Source organism: Coturnix japonica, chromosome 7 (assembly GCF_054131305.1).
Source record: "Coturnix japonica strain WE chromosome 7, WE-NBRP24, whole genome shotgun sequence".
Classification (NCBI taxonomy): Eukaryota; Metazoa; Chordata; class Aves; order Galliformes; family Phasianidae; genus Coturnix; species Coturnix japonica.
The window spans coordinates 14,611,208-14,627,358 of record NC_140669.1 but is presented as its reverse complement, the minus strand read 5'-3'; the positions used below and the strand labels follow the sequence as shown (position 1 = coordinate 14,627,358).

The 16,151-nt window shown below is 46.7% G+C and overlaps 1 protein-coding gene and 1 long non-coding RNA gene across 4 annotated transcripts in view; one reads left to right on the top strand and one right to left on the bottom strand.

The window, feature by feature from the left end:
- Positions 1–1,200: 1,200 nt before the first annotated feature.
- On the bottom strand, positions 1,201–9,644 carry LOC146760081 (uncharacterized). Of its 2 annotated transcripts, none has more exons than XR_014947916.1 (3): positions 9,564–9,644; positions 3,259–3,314; positions 1,201–1,288 (listed from the first exon to the last, which is right to left on the bottom strand). It is a non-coding gene; the product is annotated as an uncharacterized LOC146760081 (long non-coding RNA). The 2 variants fall into 2 exon arrangements; XR_014947915.1 differs by lacking the exon at positions 1,201–1,288 and adding an exon at positions 1,828–1,928.
- Positions 6,701–16,151, top strand: part of OSBPL11 (oxysterol binding protein like 11) — a 28,954-nt gene continuing 19,503 nt past the window's right edge. For both annotated transcript variants that reach the window (XR_001556590.3, XM_015868697.3), the window contains exon 1: positions 6,701–6,985. Coding sequence is in view for 1 of the 2 variants with exons in the window: in XM_015868697.3 (XP_015724183.2) it covers positions 6,879–6,985 (107 nt within the window). In the remaining variant the exon portion in view is untranslated. The remainder of the gene's footprint in view (positions 6,986–16,151) is intronic.

Genomic DNA, 16,151 nt, shown 5'->3' with positions numbered 1-16,151 from the left:
TGCATTTTCAGCTTGTTCCCCATGGTTTGTGCTTCCTGTGGCTGTGTAGCTCCTCTGGGCCTCTTACCTTTATTCTCTCTTTTACTAGGAGGAAAATATCCTTTGGGGTTGAGAAGATCTGCCATCTCTACTGCTCCCTGCAAGACTTCTCAGCTGCTCGGTCCTGCTGACTCCTTAGGCTCTGAGGTGAAGACACACTCACTAAAGCATTGGCTTCTGGATCTAATTCATATCAACAATCAGGTAACTGTAGAAAGATTTGGGCTGAAAGGGATTGAAAAGATTGTCCAGTTCCACCCCCCTGCCATGGACAAGAAACAGCTCCCACCTGGATCACATCCAGTCTGCCCTTATGAATGCCTTCAGGAAAGGGGCATCCATAACTTCTCTGGGCAGCCAGAGCCTCAGCACTCTCACCATGAAGAATTTCCTCCCAGCACCCAACCTAAATCCACCAGCCACTACACCTTCCTTGTCTTATCACTACCTTTCTTGCTGAAGGGTCCTTACCCTTAAGGTGTTCCCAGTGGACAGAATTCTCGAGTATTATGAACAACAATAGTTTCATTTAAATTAAAGTGAAAACTTTAAATTACAAATGGGTCCTTTGCCTGTAGCCTCCACTCTGACCTTGTGCTGACCGTTTGTTGGTGCACAGAAGGGAGCAGGGGTGAGGTTGGCAGAGTGTGAGCAGGCAGGTGGATGTGGCAGCACCCATGGGGAGCAGCAGCCTGAGGCTGGGTGTGCATGCATTTGCTCGTACACTGTGACACTGACTGGAGAGCAGGTGCTGCTGTTGAGCTGTCCTCTGGGTTTGTGCAATTGCTGCTCTGTGGAGAGGGGGAGGAGTGCAGCCATGGGTAGCTGTTGCAGGCTGCTGTATAAGGCAGGTTCAGGTGCCTGGGCTCTCTTGGTGGCAGTTTTGAGTGGGGATACAGAATAGCCAGGAGAAATGGTATTCTTTCTTGGATTTGAAAGCGCTGGAGCCGCATATAGCATCAGTGGATGCTGATGACTGTAGTTTTATCAGGCAGGGAGAAGAACCTGCTCGCTCTGACAAAGTCACAGTGTTTGTTTTTTGCATAAGCACAGGAGAACTAGCTCAGGTGTGAGTCATTAGAATGTAACAGACATTAAAGCTGGGTCTGGTTAGCAGGGAAAATAAGGACAACCCTCTCAAGGCTTCCCCACCCCTGCTCACCTGATCTGCTTCAGTGCCTAATAGGTTCTGCACATGTCAACAGCCTGGGTTTACAAAGCCAACTGGATTTGATCAGCCAAGCAGCTGCTGCAAACAAACAAAAAGGCTCATTGTCACTGCTGCAAAAGCAGGGCAGCCAAGAGGCTTTTTTTAACTTTTAAGCCAGGTGTGCTTTCCTCCATAGGGATAAGGTGGGTTTGGGGTATTTGTGAAAACATGGCTGAGAAACACCAGACTTTGCAAGCACCAGGCAGGAGATGGGCAGGGAGGAGATGGGGGCTGGCTGCTCTGTGCATCGAGGCTTCTCCCTCTCTGCCCACCTCCTGCCCCAAATGCATTTACAGGGGAAGAGTCAGATCTCTCTCTAGCACTTGTTCTGCTAAGCTCATGTTCTCTTATCACCTCTTTGCTGTTTCTCAGATTATCTGGACATTTCTCTGTATCCATTCCACCATGAATTCAGACTTGCTAAATGCTGATAACCTGAACGATGCCCTAAAATCTCAGTGGAATTTTACCCCAGCACCTTGCCCATATTTAATGATTGTTCCCGGAAATACTTGCTTAGCTACCCATAAGATTGCATTTACCTTCTGAATGATTATATCAGCATGTGGCTTTTCCTCTTCTGTTGTTCACAGCTAATGAATTTTAATTTACAGCAGCTATGTAATTAGTCACTCGGTGCATGTCCTTGCGTTTTATATGTTTATGATTCGTCCCATGCCTGTTACCAGGGCATAACAACAATGTTATTCTTCCTTTGTATTGAAAACACCTCTCAAATTTCTTGTTAGCAAATTTCATTATCCAGCTTGTCATTTTTTTTCTCCTAACTGACTTAAGGACATTATTCAGACAGATTTCTCCAGGCCCATACTTTGCTGTTAGCACTGTCAGCAGTTTCTACCTCTGGTCTAAACTCCTTCAGTATTTTATCGTGTTTACATTAATCCCCATCTTCTTGAGTTTAACTAATACCTTCTCTAGCAATACCAAATCAAATACCTTACCAAAGTCCAGGTTGATAAGATTTTACTAGTTTTCCTTTGTCCACAAATGCAGTTATCTTATCAAAGAAAAAGACTGGGATCATCTACACATAACATGCCTATCTTGCACTTTAACCCTTTTCCTGCTTCCCTCTGTGCTGTTTGTTACTCATTTACTTTGTGGCCTGTATCTCAAAAAGCCAATGGATTTTTGTGCTGACCAACCTATAGATTTTGGAGGTGGAGGTGACTCAGTTTTCAGAACTGAGGGGTGAAGAGCTTTCAAGTTTTTCAGCCTTGCAGAACTTGCAATATCAGCTGTATCGCATGTGGTAATATCCATATCCATGCCCTTAAGCCCATTAAATGTGTTGCCTCTGCCCTCCAGGGTTGCATAATTTTCTTTATGGAAACTGAAGCAACATATTGCTTAGCTTCTAGCTATCCACCCCACTGCCGTTGCTGGGGATAATCTCTTTTGTTTTCTTTGTAATGATGCAGATAAAACCCTTTTCATCTTGATTTCCATTCTTGTGTGTGGCCTGGTTTGACTTGGAGCAGATCTGCTGCTGCTCCTTTAACTGTTGATGTTTGAAGGACGGCTTTCTCTGCATATCACTTCCCCCCCCCCCCCCCCTTTTCCCCTATGCTTTCTGTGTATTTCTGATATGTCCTGCCTCATCTGCATTGCAGTTCACATCCTTCATAAGCACATAGAGCTATAGCTAAAATTCTGCCCCAACTGCCAGCCTCACGTCTGACCCATCCATCAAATGATGGGCAGCATTAGCAACAGCATTGCCCATATAACACAGGCCTACGTGATTTCCAATGGATTTTGTTTTTCACACAAGTTTTCTCTGAATTATGCTCTAAATTGGAGTTTTGCAGAAATGCGTGTACAAACACTAGCTTACCGTATGCATAATTACTGTTAATTGTAAGTATTGAATAGCAGCCAATTATACTGAGGCTGCATCCATTACCTCAATGCAGCTCCTAAAGGGGGCTGGATACAAACAAATAACACCAGTTTCTGTCTGTAAGAGCTCATAAATTACTTACAGCTTTGCTGCTTCAGTGTGGATTTCTTGCAGTCTGACTTTACCAGCTCACAGGATCTAGGAAACAAATCAACAGTGAAGTTTTTGCTCCATTCATTTTATCCAATTGAGTTCTCTGCTGCAGGCTTTGATTGGATTACATAGCAGGAATGTATTTATTTTCCCCCATACTTAAATAAGTTTTCCGAAAGTACTTAGTAGAAAATGAAGTTGGATTTTAGGCCTGTAGGAATCTAAGCAAATTCCAAGCAGTTTTCATCATTCAAGCAGGATGGATGGGAAGGTCAATTGTATACAGCCTCTACTGTGTAGAGCTTTATGTAATCTAATGGAGAAGGTTTTCAGAAGCAAAATATTACACGGCTACAGCAGAAATGAAAAATGCATTTGCTGGAAGGAAAATGGCCCTGGCAGCTTATTGGTAATTGTCTTCAAAGCAGAACTACACAGACTTTCCAGAATCCTACTCTGTAGGCAGCAGAGGCTGCAATGAGAAGGGTGTAATCCGGATATAAAGAAGTGACTGTAGAATCTATTAGAGCATGCTGATACATGTAGGACATCTGGTACTGGATAGAGCTCAGTATCAGTCTCACATAGGTAGAGCATGTATGGCAATGGAGCAGGGGGGACTTCGTATGACAGGTCTGACTACCAGAACTACTGGGTGCTTTGCATTGGCTTCCAATATAATCTTGTTATTGCAATACACCTGGAAATGGCATTTGGCAGAGATGACAAGAAACAAAACATGGTAACGGGGATCTGCAGCAGATGGAGAGGTACACAGGTTGCCATAGAAACCATGAAGGAAAAAAAATGTGTAGGCGTGAAGAAGAGCACAAAAAGGCTTCTAGGAAAAGGGGCTGGGGACTGAAGAACTGAACTAATTCAGCAGCTGTTCCATTTATTGAAATGAAAACACATCTTTTCAGAGGACTGAGAAACACAGAGCACAGGAGTCCTCACAGAACAGTGGTAGGCAGGAATGCTGTGTTGTGCTATAGACTGGGGTGGGAAAAGGCTGAAGATGGTCTTGAAGTGGATGAAAGGGCTGGGAAGCCCTGAACCACAGCTGCAGCATGTGCTCCCCTTGTCTCTGGTGTGCACACATTGTACCTATGCTGGTGAGAAGGGCAGACTTGGGATGAGGCAGAGGAAACAGGATCAGGATCTCAGTCCTCCACTGAGCATCCAGGGCATTGCTCTATCCTCAGAGGGTGCCTTACGTGCTGGCCTGGGTTCCTGGCTTCCAGAAAGACTGAGCTCCAATTTCTATTTTTGAGTCTGGATTGTGATGTAATGTTGGAGCCCAGAGCATGACTCAGTGCAAAGTCATACTTAGTACAACTAGAAATGGTGTCAAATGTGACTGTGAAGGATGCAAGTGGGTTGTGGATGGGGAGGGAAACCTTTGAGGCAGCATGAACTGCTGCCATCTGTGGCTCTGATGCTTATGGCTGGGCATTTGAGTTACGGTCGAGCTACTCTGCATCACAGCAGAGTACAGTGCACAAGGACTGGGAATAGGAAGGGAATTAGGATGGAGTGACGAGCACCAGTGGACAAAGGGAAGGCAACAGATATCATCTACCTGGATTTGTGCAAGGTCTTTGACACGGTCCCCCCCTACATCTTTATGTCTAACTTGAAAAGAGATGGATTTGAAGGGTGAACTGTTTGGTGGGTAAGACTGAGTGGAAGGCAGCAGCCAGAGGGCTGTGGTCTATGGCTCTGTACTCAGGACACAGTTCAGTGGTGTTCCCTTGGGGTCTGTCTTGGGACTGGTTCTTTCTGACATCTTTATCAGTGACACAGACGATGAGATCAAGTGCACTCTCATTCAGGTTTGCTGATGATACCAAGCTGAGCAGTGCAGTTGATACAACAGAAAGAAAGGGATGCCGACCAGAGGACCTTGATAAACTTGAAAGATGGGCCTGCATGAACCTAATGAGGTTCAACAAAGTAAAGAGCAAGGCTTTGCACTTGGTTGGGGTAATCCAGGTGTGTATCTAGACTGGGAGATCATCTTATTGAGGGTAGCCCTGCTGAGAAAGACTTTAGGGGTCCTGGTAGGTGAAAGCCTTAACCTGAGCCAATGGTATGCTGTGAATTACGATTGACAGTGGCTGAAAAGCACACATAAAATAAAGGTTTGGACTCATTAAGACTACAGAAAGAGTGATGAATAACCACTAAAGGCAACAGCCAGTGATCCTGCAAGCCAAACAGCACAGAGCTTCATGTGTTAACTTCCTGCAAAGCCACAGAACCAGTAATACAGAGATGTCTGTAAAGCTTCAAAATCAGAACTTCCTCTTAAACAGTGTAAAAATACTCTGGAGGCTGAAATAAAGTGTATTATGTTCACCTGACATTCTTGGCTTCATCTTCTTCATCTTTATTAGGAGAATCTAGTGGTGCATCCAGTGTGTTTTAGGAGAATGGCTGTTCATTCAGCTATATTCCTTTTCATGTTCTCGTGTCATGGCACCTAGAGCTGTAGTGGGCAAAATACCTTCTATTCATGGTACGTGTAGGAAGTTTTTTTCATATTCATTACGTAGAAGAGCCCAGAAAACGTAAAATATATCCCATACCGTTAATAAACTCAAATCTCAGCTGCTTCAAGGTGGAATGTAACTGTAATAAGCACTGATTGTACAATGAACCGATGTTAAATGACACCTTGAACGGTAGGTTCTGATCGCGGCCGGTCATGCGGTTGTCAGTGCCACCTTACGATAATCTCCGGTTATTGCAAGTGCAGCGCTTGGAGAAAAGAAAAACGCACGGAGGAAACGAATCAGTTCATCATCTGGCACAGGTGAGGTTGAGACCAGGGCAATGCAATGCCAGGGCGTTGCGTTAGCAATTAAGATTGCAAGCAATCGGTAGGAGAGGAATTAACATGGCTCTAACCACGGTGCTCCCGGTCTTTGTGCGCTGATTGAATGAAGGAAGCTCAGCCTAAGGTGAGGCGTTATGTTTGAGATGAATTACTTGTATTCCACGCTAGAGGGCATCAAACAGCCGGGAGAGCCGCTCCATCCCGCAAACCACGGTCTGTTCCGACGGGGGTGTTATAGGGCGGCGTGCAGCTCACCGCTGTGACACAACCGGCTCTGGGGAGTCAGCGCTGAGCGTGGCATCCTTTAAGCCGACATATCTGGTGGATAGAGCCCTGGGCTGAGTAATGACCGTAACTCACAAGTTACTTCAGACACGCACAGTGTCCGTTCAACGCCGCTCGGGCGGTTTGACTGTACATGCTGTGAGGGGGTTGATTTGCTGCTCTCCTCCCTGCGCTTCTCCCAGCAGCACAACCAACCTGCCCACAGCCACGGCGCCGCCCCGCCGGCCGCTGCCCGCTCTAAAGATGGCGGCGGCGCTGCCCCGGAAGAGGCGGCCGGGCGAGGGAGCGGGAGGGCGGGCTTCCCACAGCCCGCGTTGGCCGTGCGGGGAGCCGGGCCGAGCTGAGGCGGCGCGGGGCTGTGGGAAGCGTGGGGAACCGCCGCCATCGCAGCCCGCATGGGGCGAGCGAGGCCGGGTCCCGGCGCTGCCTGAGCGGGCCGTGACGGAGGGCTGCCCGGCGGCGTGCGCTGGGCCGGGGGCGCCATGCAGTGCGCCGAGCCGGCGGCCGTGAAGGGGCCGGAGGGTGAAGGCAAGGCGGAGCCGGCAGCGGGGAAGAGCGGAGGGCGCAGCGCCAAGGGCTGGCAGTACAGGTGGGTGTGGGGGCTGTGGGGGGCTGCTGCCTGCGAAGCTCGAGGTGCTGGGGGGGTTCTATCGCTGTGTCCGCCGCTCCCCGCGCTGGGATGGGCGGCAGCTTTGAGGCCGTCACTGTGCTTCTGTGTTAGTGCCTGCACACATGGTCAGGCTGCGGGAATGTGCCCCGGTGTTGTTATCTCCGGTGGCTCCTAATTCCTTATCGGAATGAGGGGAGCTGTTCGAACTTGTTGGAGGCGTTCGTTGTTTTCTTGTAGTGCTTCTAAAAAGACGAACTTTGTGCCGGCTTTGAGCTCGGCCCGTTTGTACGAGCATCACCGGAGGTGCTCGGTGCACCCACGCGGTGGGTTAGTGTCTAAAACAGCGGGTTTAGAAGCTGGTTTCTGCTGGGAGTTGTGTATTTGGCTTTGCTCGCACAGGGCGTGGGCAGCATAGAGAAGTGAGGTCCTGTGTCAGCACGGGATCTGGTGCCGGAGTGCAGTTCTGCCTTTGGTGAAGCTCAGGCAGCCTGTGCTCATAGCACTGCCTCCTTTTACACTTGCAAGGGCTCGGTTTTTCAGAGTGGTGGAAGATGCTTTGTTTCTGCCCTAGCAGAATTACAGAGTGCTTGAGAAACTGCTCTATCCACACATCCGACAGGAAATTATCTTGCTTGCTGTGATCAGCATCAGAGCGTCTTGAGAGCAACCAAAGCTGAGCTGCCTTCTCCCTGCTGGTGTCTGTAATAGTGTGACCGCTAAGCTGCAGTGAAGTAGATTACAAAGGAGAGCCTGAGAGGCTGTGCTTCCTGCTCAACTCTTTCCCCCCGTTTCCGTTTGGGAAGCAGTTATTAGAAGGCAGCACTTCAAATAACTTCAAGTTATTGCGAGGTTGCTTGGTGGAGTGATTTCATAGGGTGGCCCGGGTTGGTTTAAAACGAGAACTTTCAAATTGCTGCTCTATTTTCAGCAGTTGTTAAGCTAGGAAATCGATGTGGCAGAATTATTTGCATCCAGCAGTTCTACTTTTTAATCTTGGCCGTTTTCACTCATTTCTGCCATTGCTCAGAATGGAAAGTAGTCCCAAAGCGATGGAAGTAGGCCTCGGCAAGCGCTTGTGTGGTACATGAACCATTGTCATTCAAATAACATACAAATATTACAAGAAGAAAGCAGAATCCTGTGCCTGTGAGCTAACACAGAGCTGGACAGAAAGTGTCCCAGGGAAATAGAACATATCTCAGCCCCTTGGGGGGCTTTCAGATCGTTCTCAGAGAAGTGGGAAGTGATGCGGTTGTATTTACAAACCTCTATGCTTTGGGTGTTGCCATAAGTATTTGTTAAATGGTAGCGAATAGAATGGAGGTAGTTTCTATGGCAGGGAGTCAGTTTCCTAGGAGAGTATCTCTTTTTGCTAGGGGTGGCAATGACAGGTAAGGGGGTTTCTCATGATGGATTCTGTTTGATGTCATCAGCACATAGGAGCTGCTCTTGCAGTGTTACTTCACGGGCCTTTGGGTTGGAGTAAATAAGGAGAGGCTGAGTGTTTGCAAACAGCAGAGAGAGGGTTTTGACAAGAAGAGCAGCATTACAACATTGTAACTCTTACAAAAGTTGAATTAGAAAGGATGAGGTGGGTAAAGGAAAGTTGCCAGCAGTTGACACTGTTTGACTGCTCTTAGTAAACGTATCAACAAACCAATAGCAGCACCCCCTACAAACTGTTGTTACTGGCTTTATGTCAGTATTCTGTTTGAGTGGATCAGCGTGCAGCAGTGCAGCAGAAGACCTGGGAGCTAAAACACGTGGCTATATTTTAATTCTCTATTTTGAGGTGGTCATGAACCACCATGGGCAGTGTTTCATAACAGGTGGTTGCTGCAGTCCCCAGTGGAGGGGTTGGCTTAGAACCTATTGCGTTTCCACCTTATGTGGCTGCCAAGTGTGTGAGACTGAGCTTGGCTGTGGAAGTGCATAATTATTTTTTTTCTTATTCATGCTGCCTTGTAAAAGGAGCTTAATTAGCCCTAATAAAGGGAAGTGTCTTGAAACTGATACCGTCTTCTTGAGCAGATGTTGATGAGAGCCCTTTTTATTGAGGGTGGAGTTGATGCCAGCCTTAGCTGAGAGAAAATATATGGAATTGCTCTAGTTTCTGTTCTTGTTCCAAGCATGTTTGTTTTGATATTGGAGGGTAAACACAGAGCAATGGCAGCATGTTTATCAGCTCTTTCTGCTGTGGACCTCTCTGTGGCTGACCCTACCCCGTCTCTGAACTGGCACTTGTCATCACAGCATTAATGTAAATTCATAGCAATAGAACTAATTCTCACTTAGGCTGCCACGCGATGTGCTAGCTGACCTAATTAGCTTAATGCTCCAGAGAGCAGGCCAGCATACATGTGAGTCCCTATCATTTGAAAAGTATAAAACAGAACCCTCCCAAACGTGCTGTAAATGTCATCCTGGAGTAGTTCCCTGGCATTCTTGCCCTCCTGGTACTTCCTCAGTGCTATTTAAAGCAAATCCTCTGGGATCACGCTTATATTTTTTGTGCCCTCCTCTTTGCCCGTGGCAGTGGGAGGCTTTGTGGTGTTACCTGGGTCTGGTGTGGGGAGATGCCTGCCTCGGTGTCTGCCCCTCAAGTGCTGTGTTCCTTTGGTGTCCTCTTGACTCTGGCACTGTGACATCAAAGCCTTGCTTGGTGCTGGTTCTGTTTATGGTGTCTGTGGTGATAATGCTCATGTTCCAGCCTGGTGCTGGGCTGTTGACCTGTGATGTTTGTTACTGGAAGGATGAGTTTCTCAAATAGTTGTTATGAAATCCAGAATTTGGTGTTTCTATTGTGTGTGTTGTACTCGCTTTTGTTGCTAGAAATCAAATCAGGGTGACTGTCACATTCATTAGATGCGTTGGAGGGAGATGGTTCAAAGCCCTGGGACCTGAGTTTATTTATCCTTATTGAGTCTTTGCCTGGAGAGTGCACCGTATCTATTATGCTACTTGAGAAATGCCGTGCTCCAAGTAATTTTCTCATTAGAATAGACAAGAAATCCATTTTTAAAAGGCTCAGTCGACTCTATCAGCCTCACAATCCATTCTTTGTTATTAAAACGTCAAGGTTGTTGTGTGTGTACTTCAATGCTTGTTGAAGCCCCAAGTACTTCTTAAGGGCAGGTTCATGCTCACACATGCTTATAGGCTGGAAGAGTGGAATTGCAGCAGATGAAAGCTTAGATGAGTTGTAAATTAGAAGTGCCTGAGTGTGTGGGGTAATGGAGTTGGGGAAGTGGGTTTGAGTGACTGAAATATATCTCTGCAGTGCCTGAGCTGGGTCAGAGAGGTCTGGCTCCCTTCCCCAGCCCCTTGGCTTCATCAAGCAGCTGTTGGGAGCCCTGCCTGCTTCCCAGCTGTGGTGTAGGAATGGAGATGTGGAAGTTGCTGGGGCAGGGGAGATAAAGGTGGGAGTCGGTTCTGATGCACAGGGTTCTTTCCTTAATATGAGGGTATTCGTTTTGGTTTTAAATTTGAACTGAACAAGCAGAAGATTAAAATAGCTTCTAAATGGCAAATGATTTGTGCTTTCCCCAGATCTCTGCAGGAACTAACAGTCATTAGAAATGCCTCTCCTCTAAGTGTGAAGGGTATTTTTTTCAGCTTTGCTTTTCCTAATGTAATCATGTAGGAGTGTGTTAATTAAAATCGCCTGTAATATTAACATCCTCCTCTGCCACGCACATTCTCTCCCATGGGAGAAGATGAAAACCAAACTGCATATGGCTGACCTAATCGCATTGCTTAGTGCACAAGCAGAAAGTGCCATCCTCGGTAGGTTCTCGTGCATCAGTTGCAGTACCACAGATATTGTGGCATGTGTGCAAGGACCCCTGTTTACTTAAGGCCTGTTGTCAGCTGGTGCTAATGCATTTGTATTGCAGCAAATAAGTGCCTGCTGGTGACAGTCTGACAGCTTTCATTTTGGGGTGCTTGCAAAGCTGGTATGATTTCAGGCTTTCTGTACTGTGCGTCTATTGAGGGCCTGCAGCAGGTTGAAATGGGATGGAAGTGCTGTTATTCTGTGTGTGACAGTCTTGTGTTTGACAGCCTGTAATGTTGCTGGGCTTTGGAGCAGGAACATCAGTGTCTTAGAAAAGACTTTTTGCCTTGGATGTGCATTTTAGCTTTTCACGTGAAAATTCCCAAGCTCTTGATGAGGCTGAAAACCTTAAAAAAAAAAAGAAGGAATGAGTGTTTAGGAAACGGCAGATTAATTTCCTACAGAGCTCAGAACTGGGCTGCGTTTGCAGTGGAGGAGCAGCAGGTGAGTGGTCTGCAGCAGGAAGCCAAAGGTCTGAGCAAGGCTGCAGGATGCTGTGTGGAGGAGCTGCTCTCTCACCCTGGCTCTGATTTCCCCTGTGCTAATTGGCTGCTTACACCGATTTGCCTCTTTAATCACTCATTAGGTGTTCATCTTTCTCAGAGGGCTCATTTGGAACAGTTGTCTGTGATTCTGCAGGAACTATTGCAGGGTCACAGCTGCAGCTGAAATCCACAGAAGCTGTGGTTTGAATGTGTCAGCTGCTAAGACAGGGTAGAAACTTAAATAAACAGATCGGGGCACAGCTTCTCCGAGTTTGAGAGGCTGAAAACTCGTACATCAGTCTCCAACCTGTGAAGTGGGATGATAATGTCCTTTTTCTCTGTTGTTTGCTCATGACTCCTTCATAAACATCAGTAACAAACAAAAGAGAAGAAAACCGTATGGAAACTTCTAATTGGAACATACTGAGTGAATAATGCCTGAAGTTCCTTTTCAGTGAACAGTTTTGGGTAATTCCTTGTCTGAGCATCACTGTCCACTTGCAGCTCTGAATAAAAAAGCAGTCCTGCTGGTTTTGTTTATTGTCATAACTGTAAGTGCTTAAACAAACACAGGTGCTTTCTTAATTAGTGCTTAAACCTGAAGAGTAGCTACTCACCTACCTGCTGAGCTTCATGTAGGAACGTTTCTGGTTAATTTCTGTATAATTGGGTTGGGAAATCTCTAGTCCAGTTTCCTGCTCTGAGCAGGGTCAGTTCCAAGGTTAGAATGGAGCTTCCAGGGCCTTCTCCTGTTTTATTTTGGGTGTCTTCAAGGATGTAGGTCCCACAGCCTCTCTGGGCTCCTGTGTGGGGGCTTTTCCTCTCACACTGTGGGAGGATTTTCCCTTGTGTACAACAAGCAGTTTCTCTAGTTGCAACATGAGGCCATCTCTGTTTGCCTTTCTGCAGGTTATCTGTCAAAGGGTCTAACTCCATCTTATTGATGGACACGTGCTGTGTGGTAGGAGGCTGCAGTGAGCTTCTCTCAAGCCTTCCTTTCCTCTGAAGGAGGCTAAACAGCTCTGGTTCTTGTCCTTTTCTTGTCTGGCACAGTGTACTCAGCTTGCACTGATGGGTTAGTCCATCCCAGGCACAAGGCACTGTGTTGGTTTATTAAGCTCAGGATGTCTCGCTCAACCCGTTCCTCTGGATGGTTTGGATCCCCTGAATAGGAGTTCACGTTCTCACACTACGTCTGCTCCCCTTGCTTTGGTGTCATCCAAGGGGTCTTAGGGTGTGCACTTGACAGCTTATTGGAGGCATTTAATGATCCCCTGCAGCAGATCACTCGTCACTGCTGCAAAGTTCAGGATGGCAGTGTCCATTTGCAATACAGCTTTAAAAGAAAAAAAGTCATAATGGCAAATAAGTATTAAGACTGTGAGAGTGTCTTTCTACACATTCATTAGAAGCAGACCAAAATGCCTGGGGAATATAACCATTAGTTTCTGAAGCGCTGTAGGCAGCTGATACTCCTGAATATCAAAGATGCTCATCCATCAGTGTGTCTGCATAGCTTATATTACTACTATTTACTGAGCAGAGCAGCTTTAACCTGCTTGCTAGACTTCAAGGGAGAGTTTTGTTTCCTGGTAACGATACTATGTGAAATGGTGTGTTATGGTGTCACAAAATGATAACGTGAGTGGTAGCACAGCTGCAGGAAGCAATAGCTGTGCTCCAGGGGTGTGAAGTGGAGAGTTCATACCTCCTTAAACTGTTTGTTTTGCGTGTGTTCCACCTCTAAAAGGTTGTTGTCAGCTGAATCAAGAGTTGCTTTTCGAGCAGTAGTGAGCAGTGATCCTTGCAGAATAATCCACAGCACTGGCAGCTGACTCTCAGGTCCAGGTCCAGTTATGTTTTGCTGACACAGACCCACAAACAACTTGTATGTGGACAGAGTTTGTGCTGACTTGAGCTGATTACATGCATGCAGAAGAAATTGCTTAGCTGAAACTGACTGCATTTTTTTTTAACAGGCACATACCTTTTGAGAGCTGAACAGCTCTATAAATGATAAAGCAGTTCAATATTACCAGTTTTGCTGCAGTCCAGTGACAGCAGTGTTTTGCTTCTCAGTAATTAAGTACTGTCCCTTTCTTTTTCCTATTGCTACCCTACAAAAGCGTTGCAGTGTCGGTTCATCTTTCTAATTGATCTGTGGCCTTGAATGCATGAATTTGTGAGTTGAATTAGGATAGTTTAAAACCAAAGAACAACAATAAACCTCATAAGCTTGATTTGATATGTTCCCCATGAGGACTCAGCGGAAATTTTACGTGCAAGTGCAACTTTGTTGGTGGTGGCTGGGGAAGCTGGGTGATGGAAGGGCCCCTTGCCCACAGAGATATGTGGAGAAGCTTGTTATATATTGAGGCTTTGTGTTGCTGGTGTAGTTGCATGCTCACAGCCAAGTGTTCTGTTTGCAAGGTTTGCTGTCAGTGTTATGGGCTTGGATGTTTTTTTTTATTCCACTTGTCTGTTGTATTTGAAGCTTGTAATGGAATACGGCATCAATGTGAACTGAAAAGCAGGAGCTCCTGCAGCCATTTCACAGTCAGCTGCGTGGCACTGTTAGTAAATAGCATGGTAAGGTTGGCTTTTAATTTCTTCCAGAAAGCATTTGGAAGAGCAGAGCCAGCTTGTTGATGCAGATACCCTGTGAGCAAGATGAAGGCTTCTGCCTTTCCTCCTTCAGCTGCTGGGAAACCCATTCACAGCAGCAGGGAGCTGCAGTGTAGGAGCATGCTGTGCATGCTGGTGTTTCCTTGGGACTATGTGGTTTCTGCTGTTGCAGAAGATATGCCCAATGTTTCTGCTGACAATGTTTCTTCTCTCTATTCTTTCCTTTCTCTGTTTCCTTCGTAATGAAAAGAGGAATTAATACTTTGTAGCTGAGCGCTTTGCACTGAGGTATGAGGAAGAAACAAGCTATCACAGATGAAGTTCAGTAGAAGCAGCTGCTGCTTTATTCCTTCAGGCTGTGTGGTCAGAGCCATGTGTTGAGGGACGTGGTTAGCGGGCGTGGTGGGGATGGGTTGATGGTTGAACTAGATGATATCATAGTTCTTTTCCAGCCCTGATGGTTGTATGACTGGTTTACCTTGCACGATGCTCGTTTCCTCAGATCCACGTGCATTCAGCAGCTGCACGAAGCCTGGCCTCGTGGGGAAGTCATTGGCTGCTCCTTTGAGCAGCTGTTGGCTTGGAGGTGCCTGGCTTCTCTGAGTACCCAATGTGAGATTATCTGGGCTCATTGGAGCTAAAATCATCAGAGGGGCTGCCTTGGGAGCACTGTGAGCACCTTCCAGCTAGGTGAGGTTCTGTGCAGCTGCTGGACGGGGTGTGTTTGTGTGAGAAGAGAAGGGAAGGCCACCAGTGTGGAGCCTTGTCTGAGGTGCTGGCCCTGTGTTCACGGCAGACGTCATTCAGGGACTGATGCTCCCCAGCATCCATGTGGAAGACTTGGGTGCTGCCTGTAAACAGGATGCAGGAAGAACTGGGCCCAGCCATCACCCGCTCTCCTTCCTCCCCCAGGAGGAAACCAGCCCACAAGGCACTGACAGCTGCTGTGGCTTCAGAAAAGGACAAATGAGCAAGGAAATAAAGCATTTGCAGAGGATTGTTGCCAGTTTACTTATCCTGTCCTCTGTCTTTGGAGTGGTGCTTGGCTGTCTGGAAACACTGCTTGTGAAGGATGTAACTGAGGGTCCCCTGAAAACAGAATGAACTGTTCTGTAACTCCTCACCAACTTTAACCACTTGCTTACAGGGACAGTTTAGTCTGCATCACTGATTATAAATGAAAACGTGAGGTAGGCGGGCAGCAGGGTGATGTTTGGCCTTTGAAAAATGCTTTACTTGTGGGGGAGGATGCGGTGTGGATTAGCTGTGATTTACTGGGTATCGCTGCTTCAAGTAACTGCAGAAGTCAAAGCAGTTGTTTCTTAAGGTGTTCCAAGCTGTGATGGGTCTGTTCTGACACTTGCACTCGTCTTCTGACATGCAGCAAAGGGAGGACACTGAATTTCTACACAAACACGGGCCTCAGGGGCTGTTGACTCATGGCTGAACTGCTGGGAGTGTTCTGAAAGCAGCCCCAGCACGTGGGTTGTTAGAGGACGCACGTACCCACAGGTACATGTAGGTGCATGGAGCTGGCAGCTGGAACACAAGGCTTTCCTACAGCAGAAAAGGATCCCAGTGCAGGCCGGCCTTGTGATCTTTGCTCCATGTTTGTGGTCAAATTCACTTCTGAAATCCATTTCTCTAAAATCAGAAATATCGTGGGAGGGGATAGTGAAGCACGCAGATGATGCAAAACAAGCCTTGCTGTTGTTCCCCTGGGTGCAGTGCTGCTAAGGGCTCAAAGGAAGCTCTGAGTCATGTTTTACAGTCTTCTGCTGCCGTGGTTATCTGTGAGCCCTGACCACTGGCTTTTGAAATGTGCCCTTTTGAATGCCTTCTGTGGCTCTCTGAAGGTCCTTGATGTTAATTCCACCCTAATGAATTATTACTTTTTTCTTAACAAAACAGTGGTTTTATCTGCCTCATGACGCTGTTTGCTAATAATCCTGAGAATGTTTTGCTGTATACATAGGAAAGCACTGGTGTTTACCCCAAAAGAAGATCAGGAGATTAACATTGTTTCTGCAGTGGGTTTGGACAAGATCTGCCTTGTGTGAATTACGATTCACAGACTGGATTTAAGCTTTTTTGGGTTGTTTTTTTGGTGATGTTTAAAAAATTGTTTCTTATTTATAAATAAACCTGAGTTCAAATGCTGGCAATTGCCCGACCTGCACAGTGTGCTGGGATTAATGCC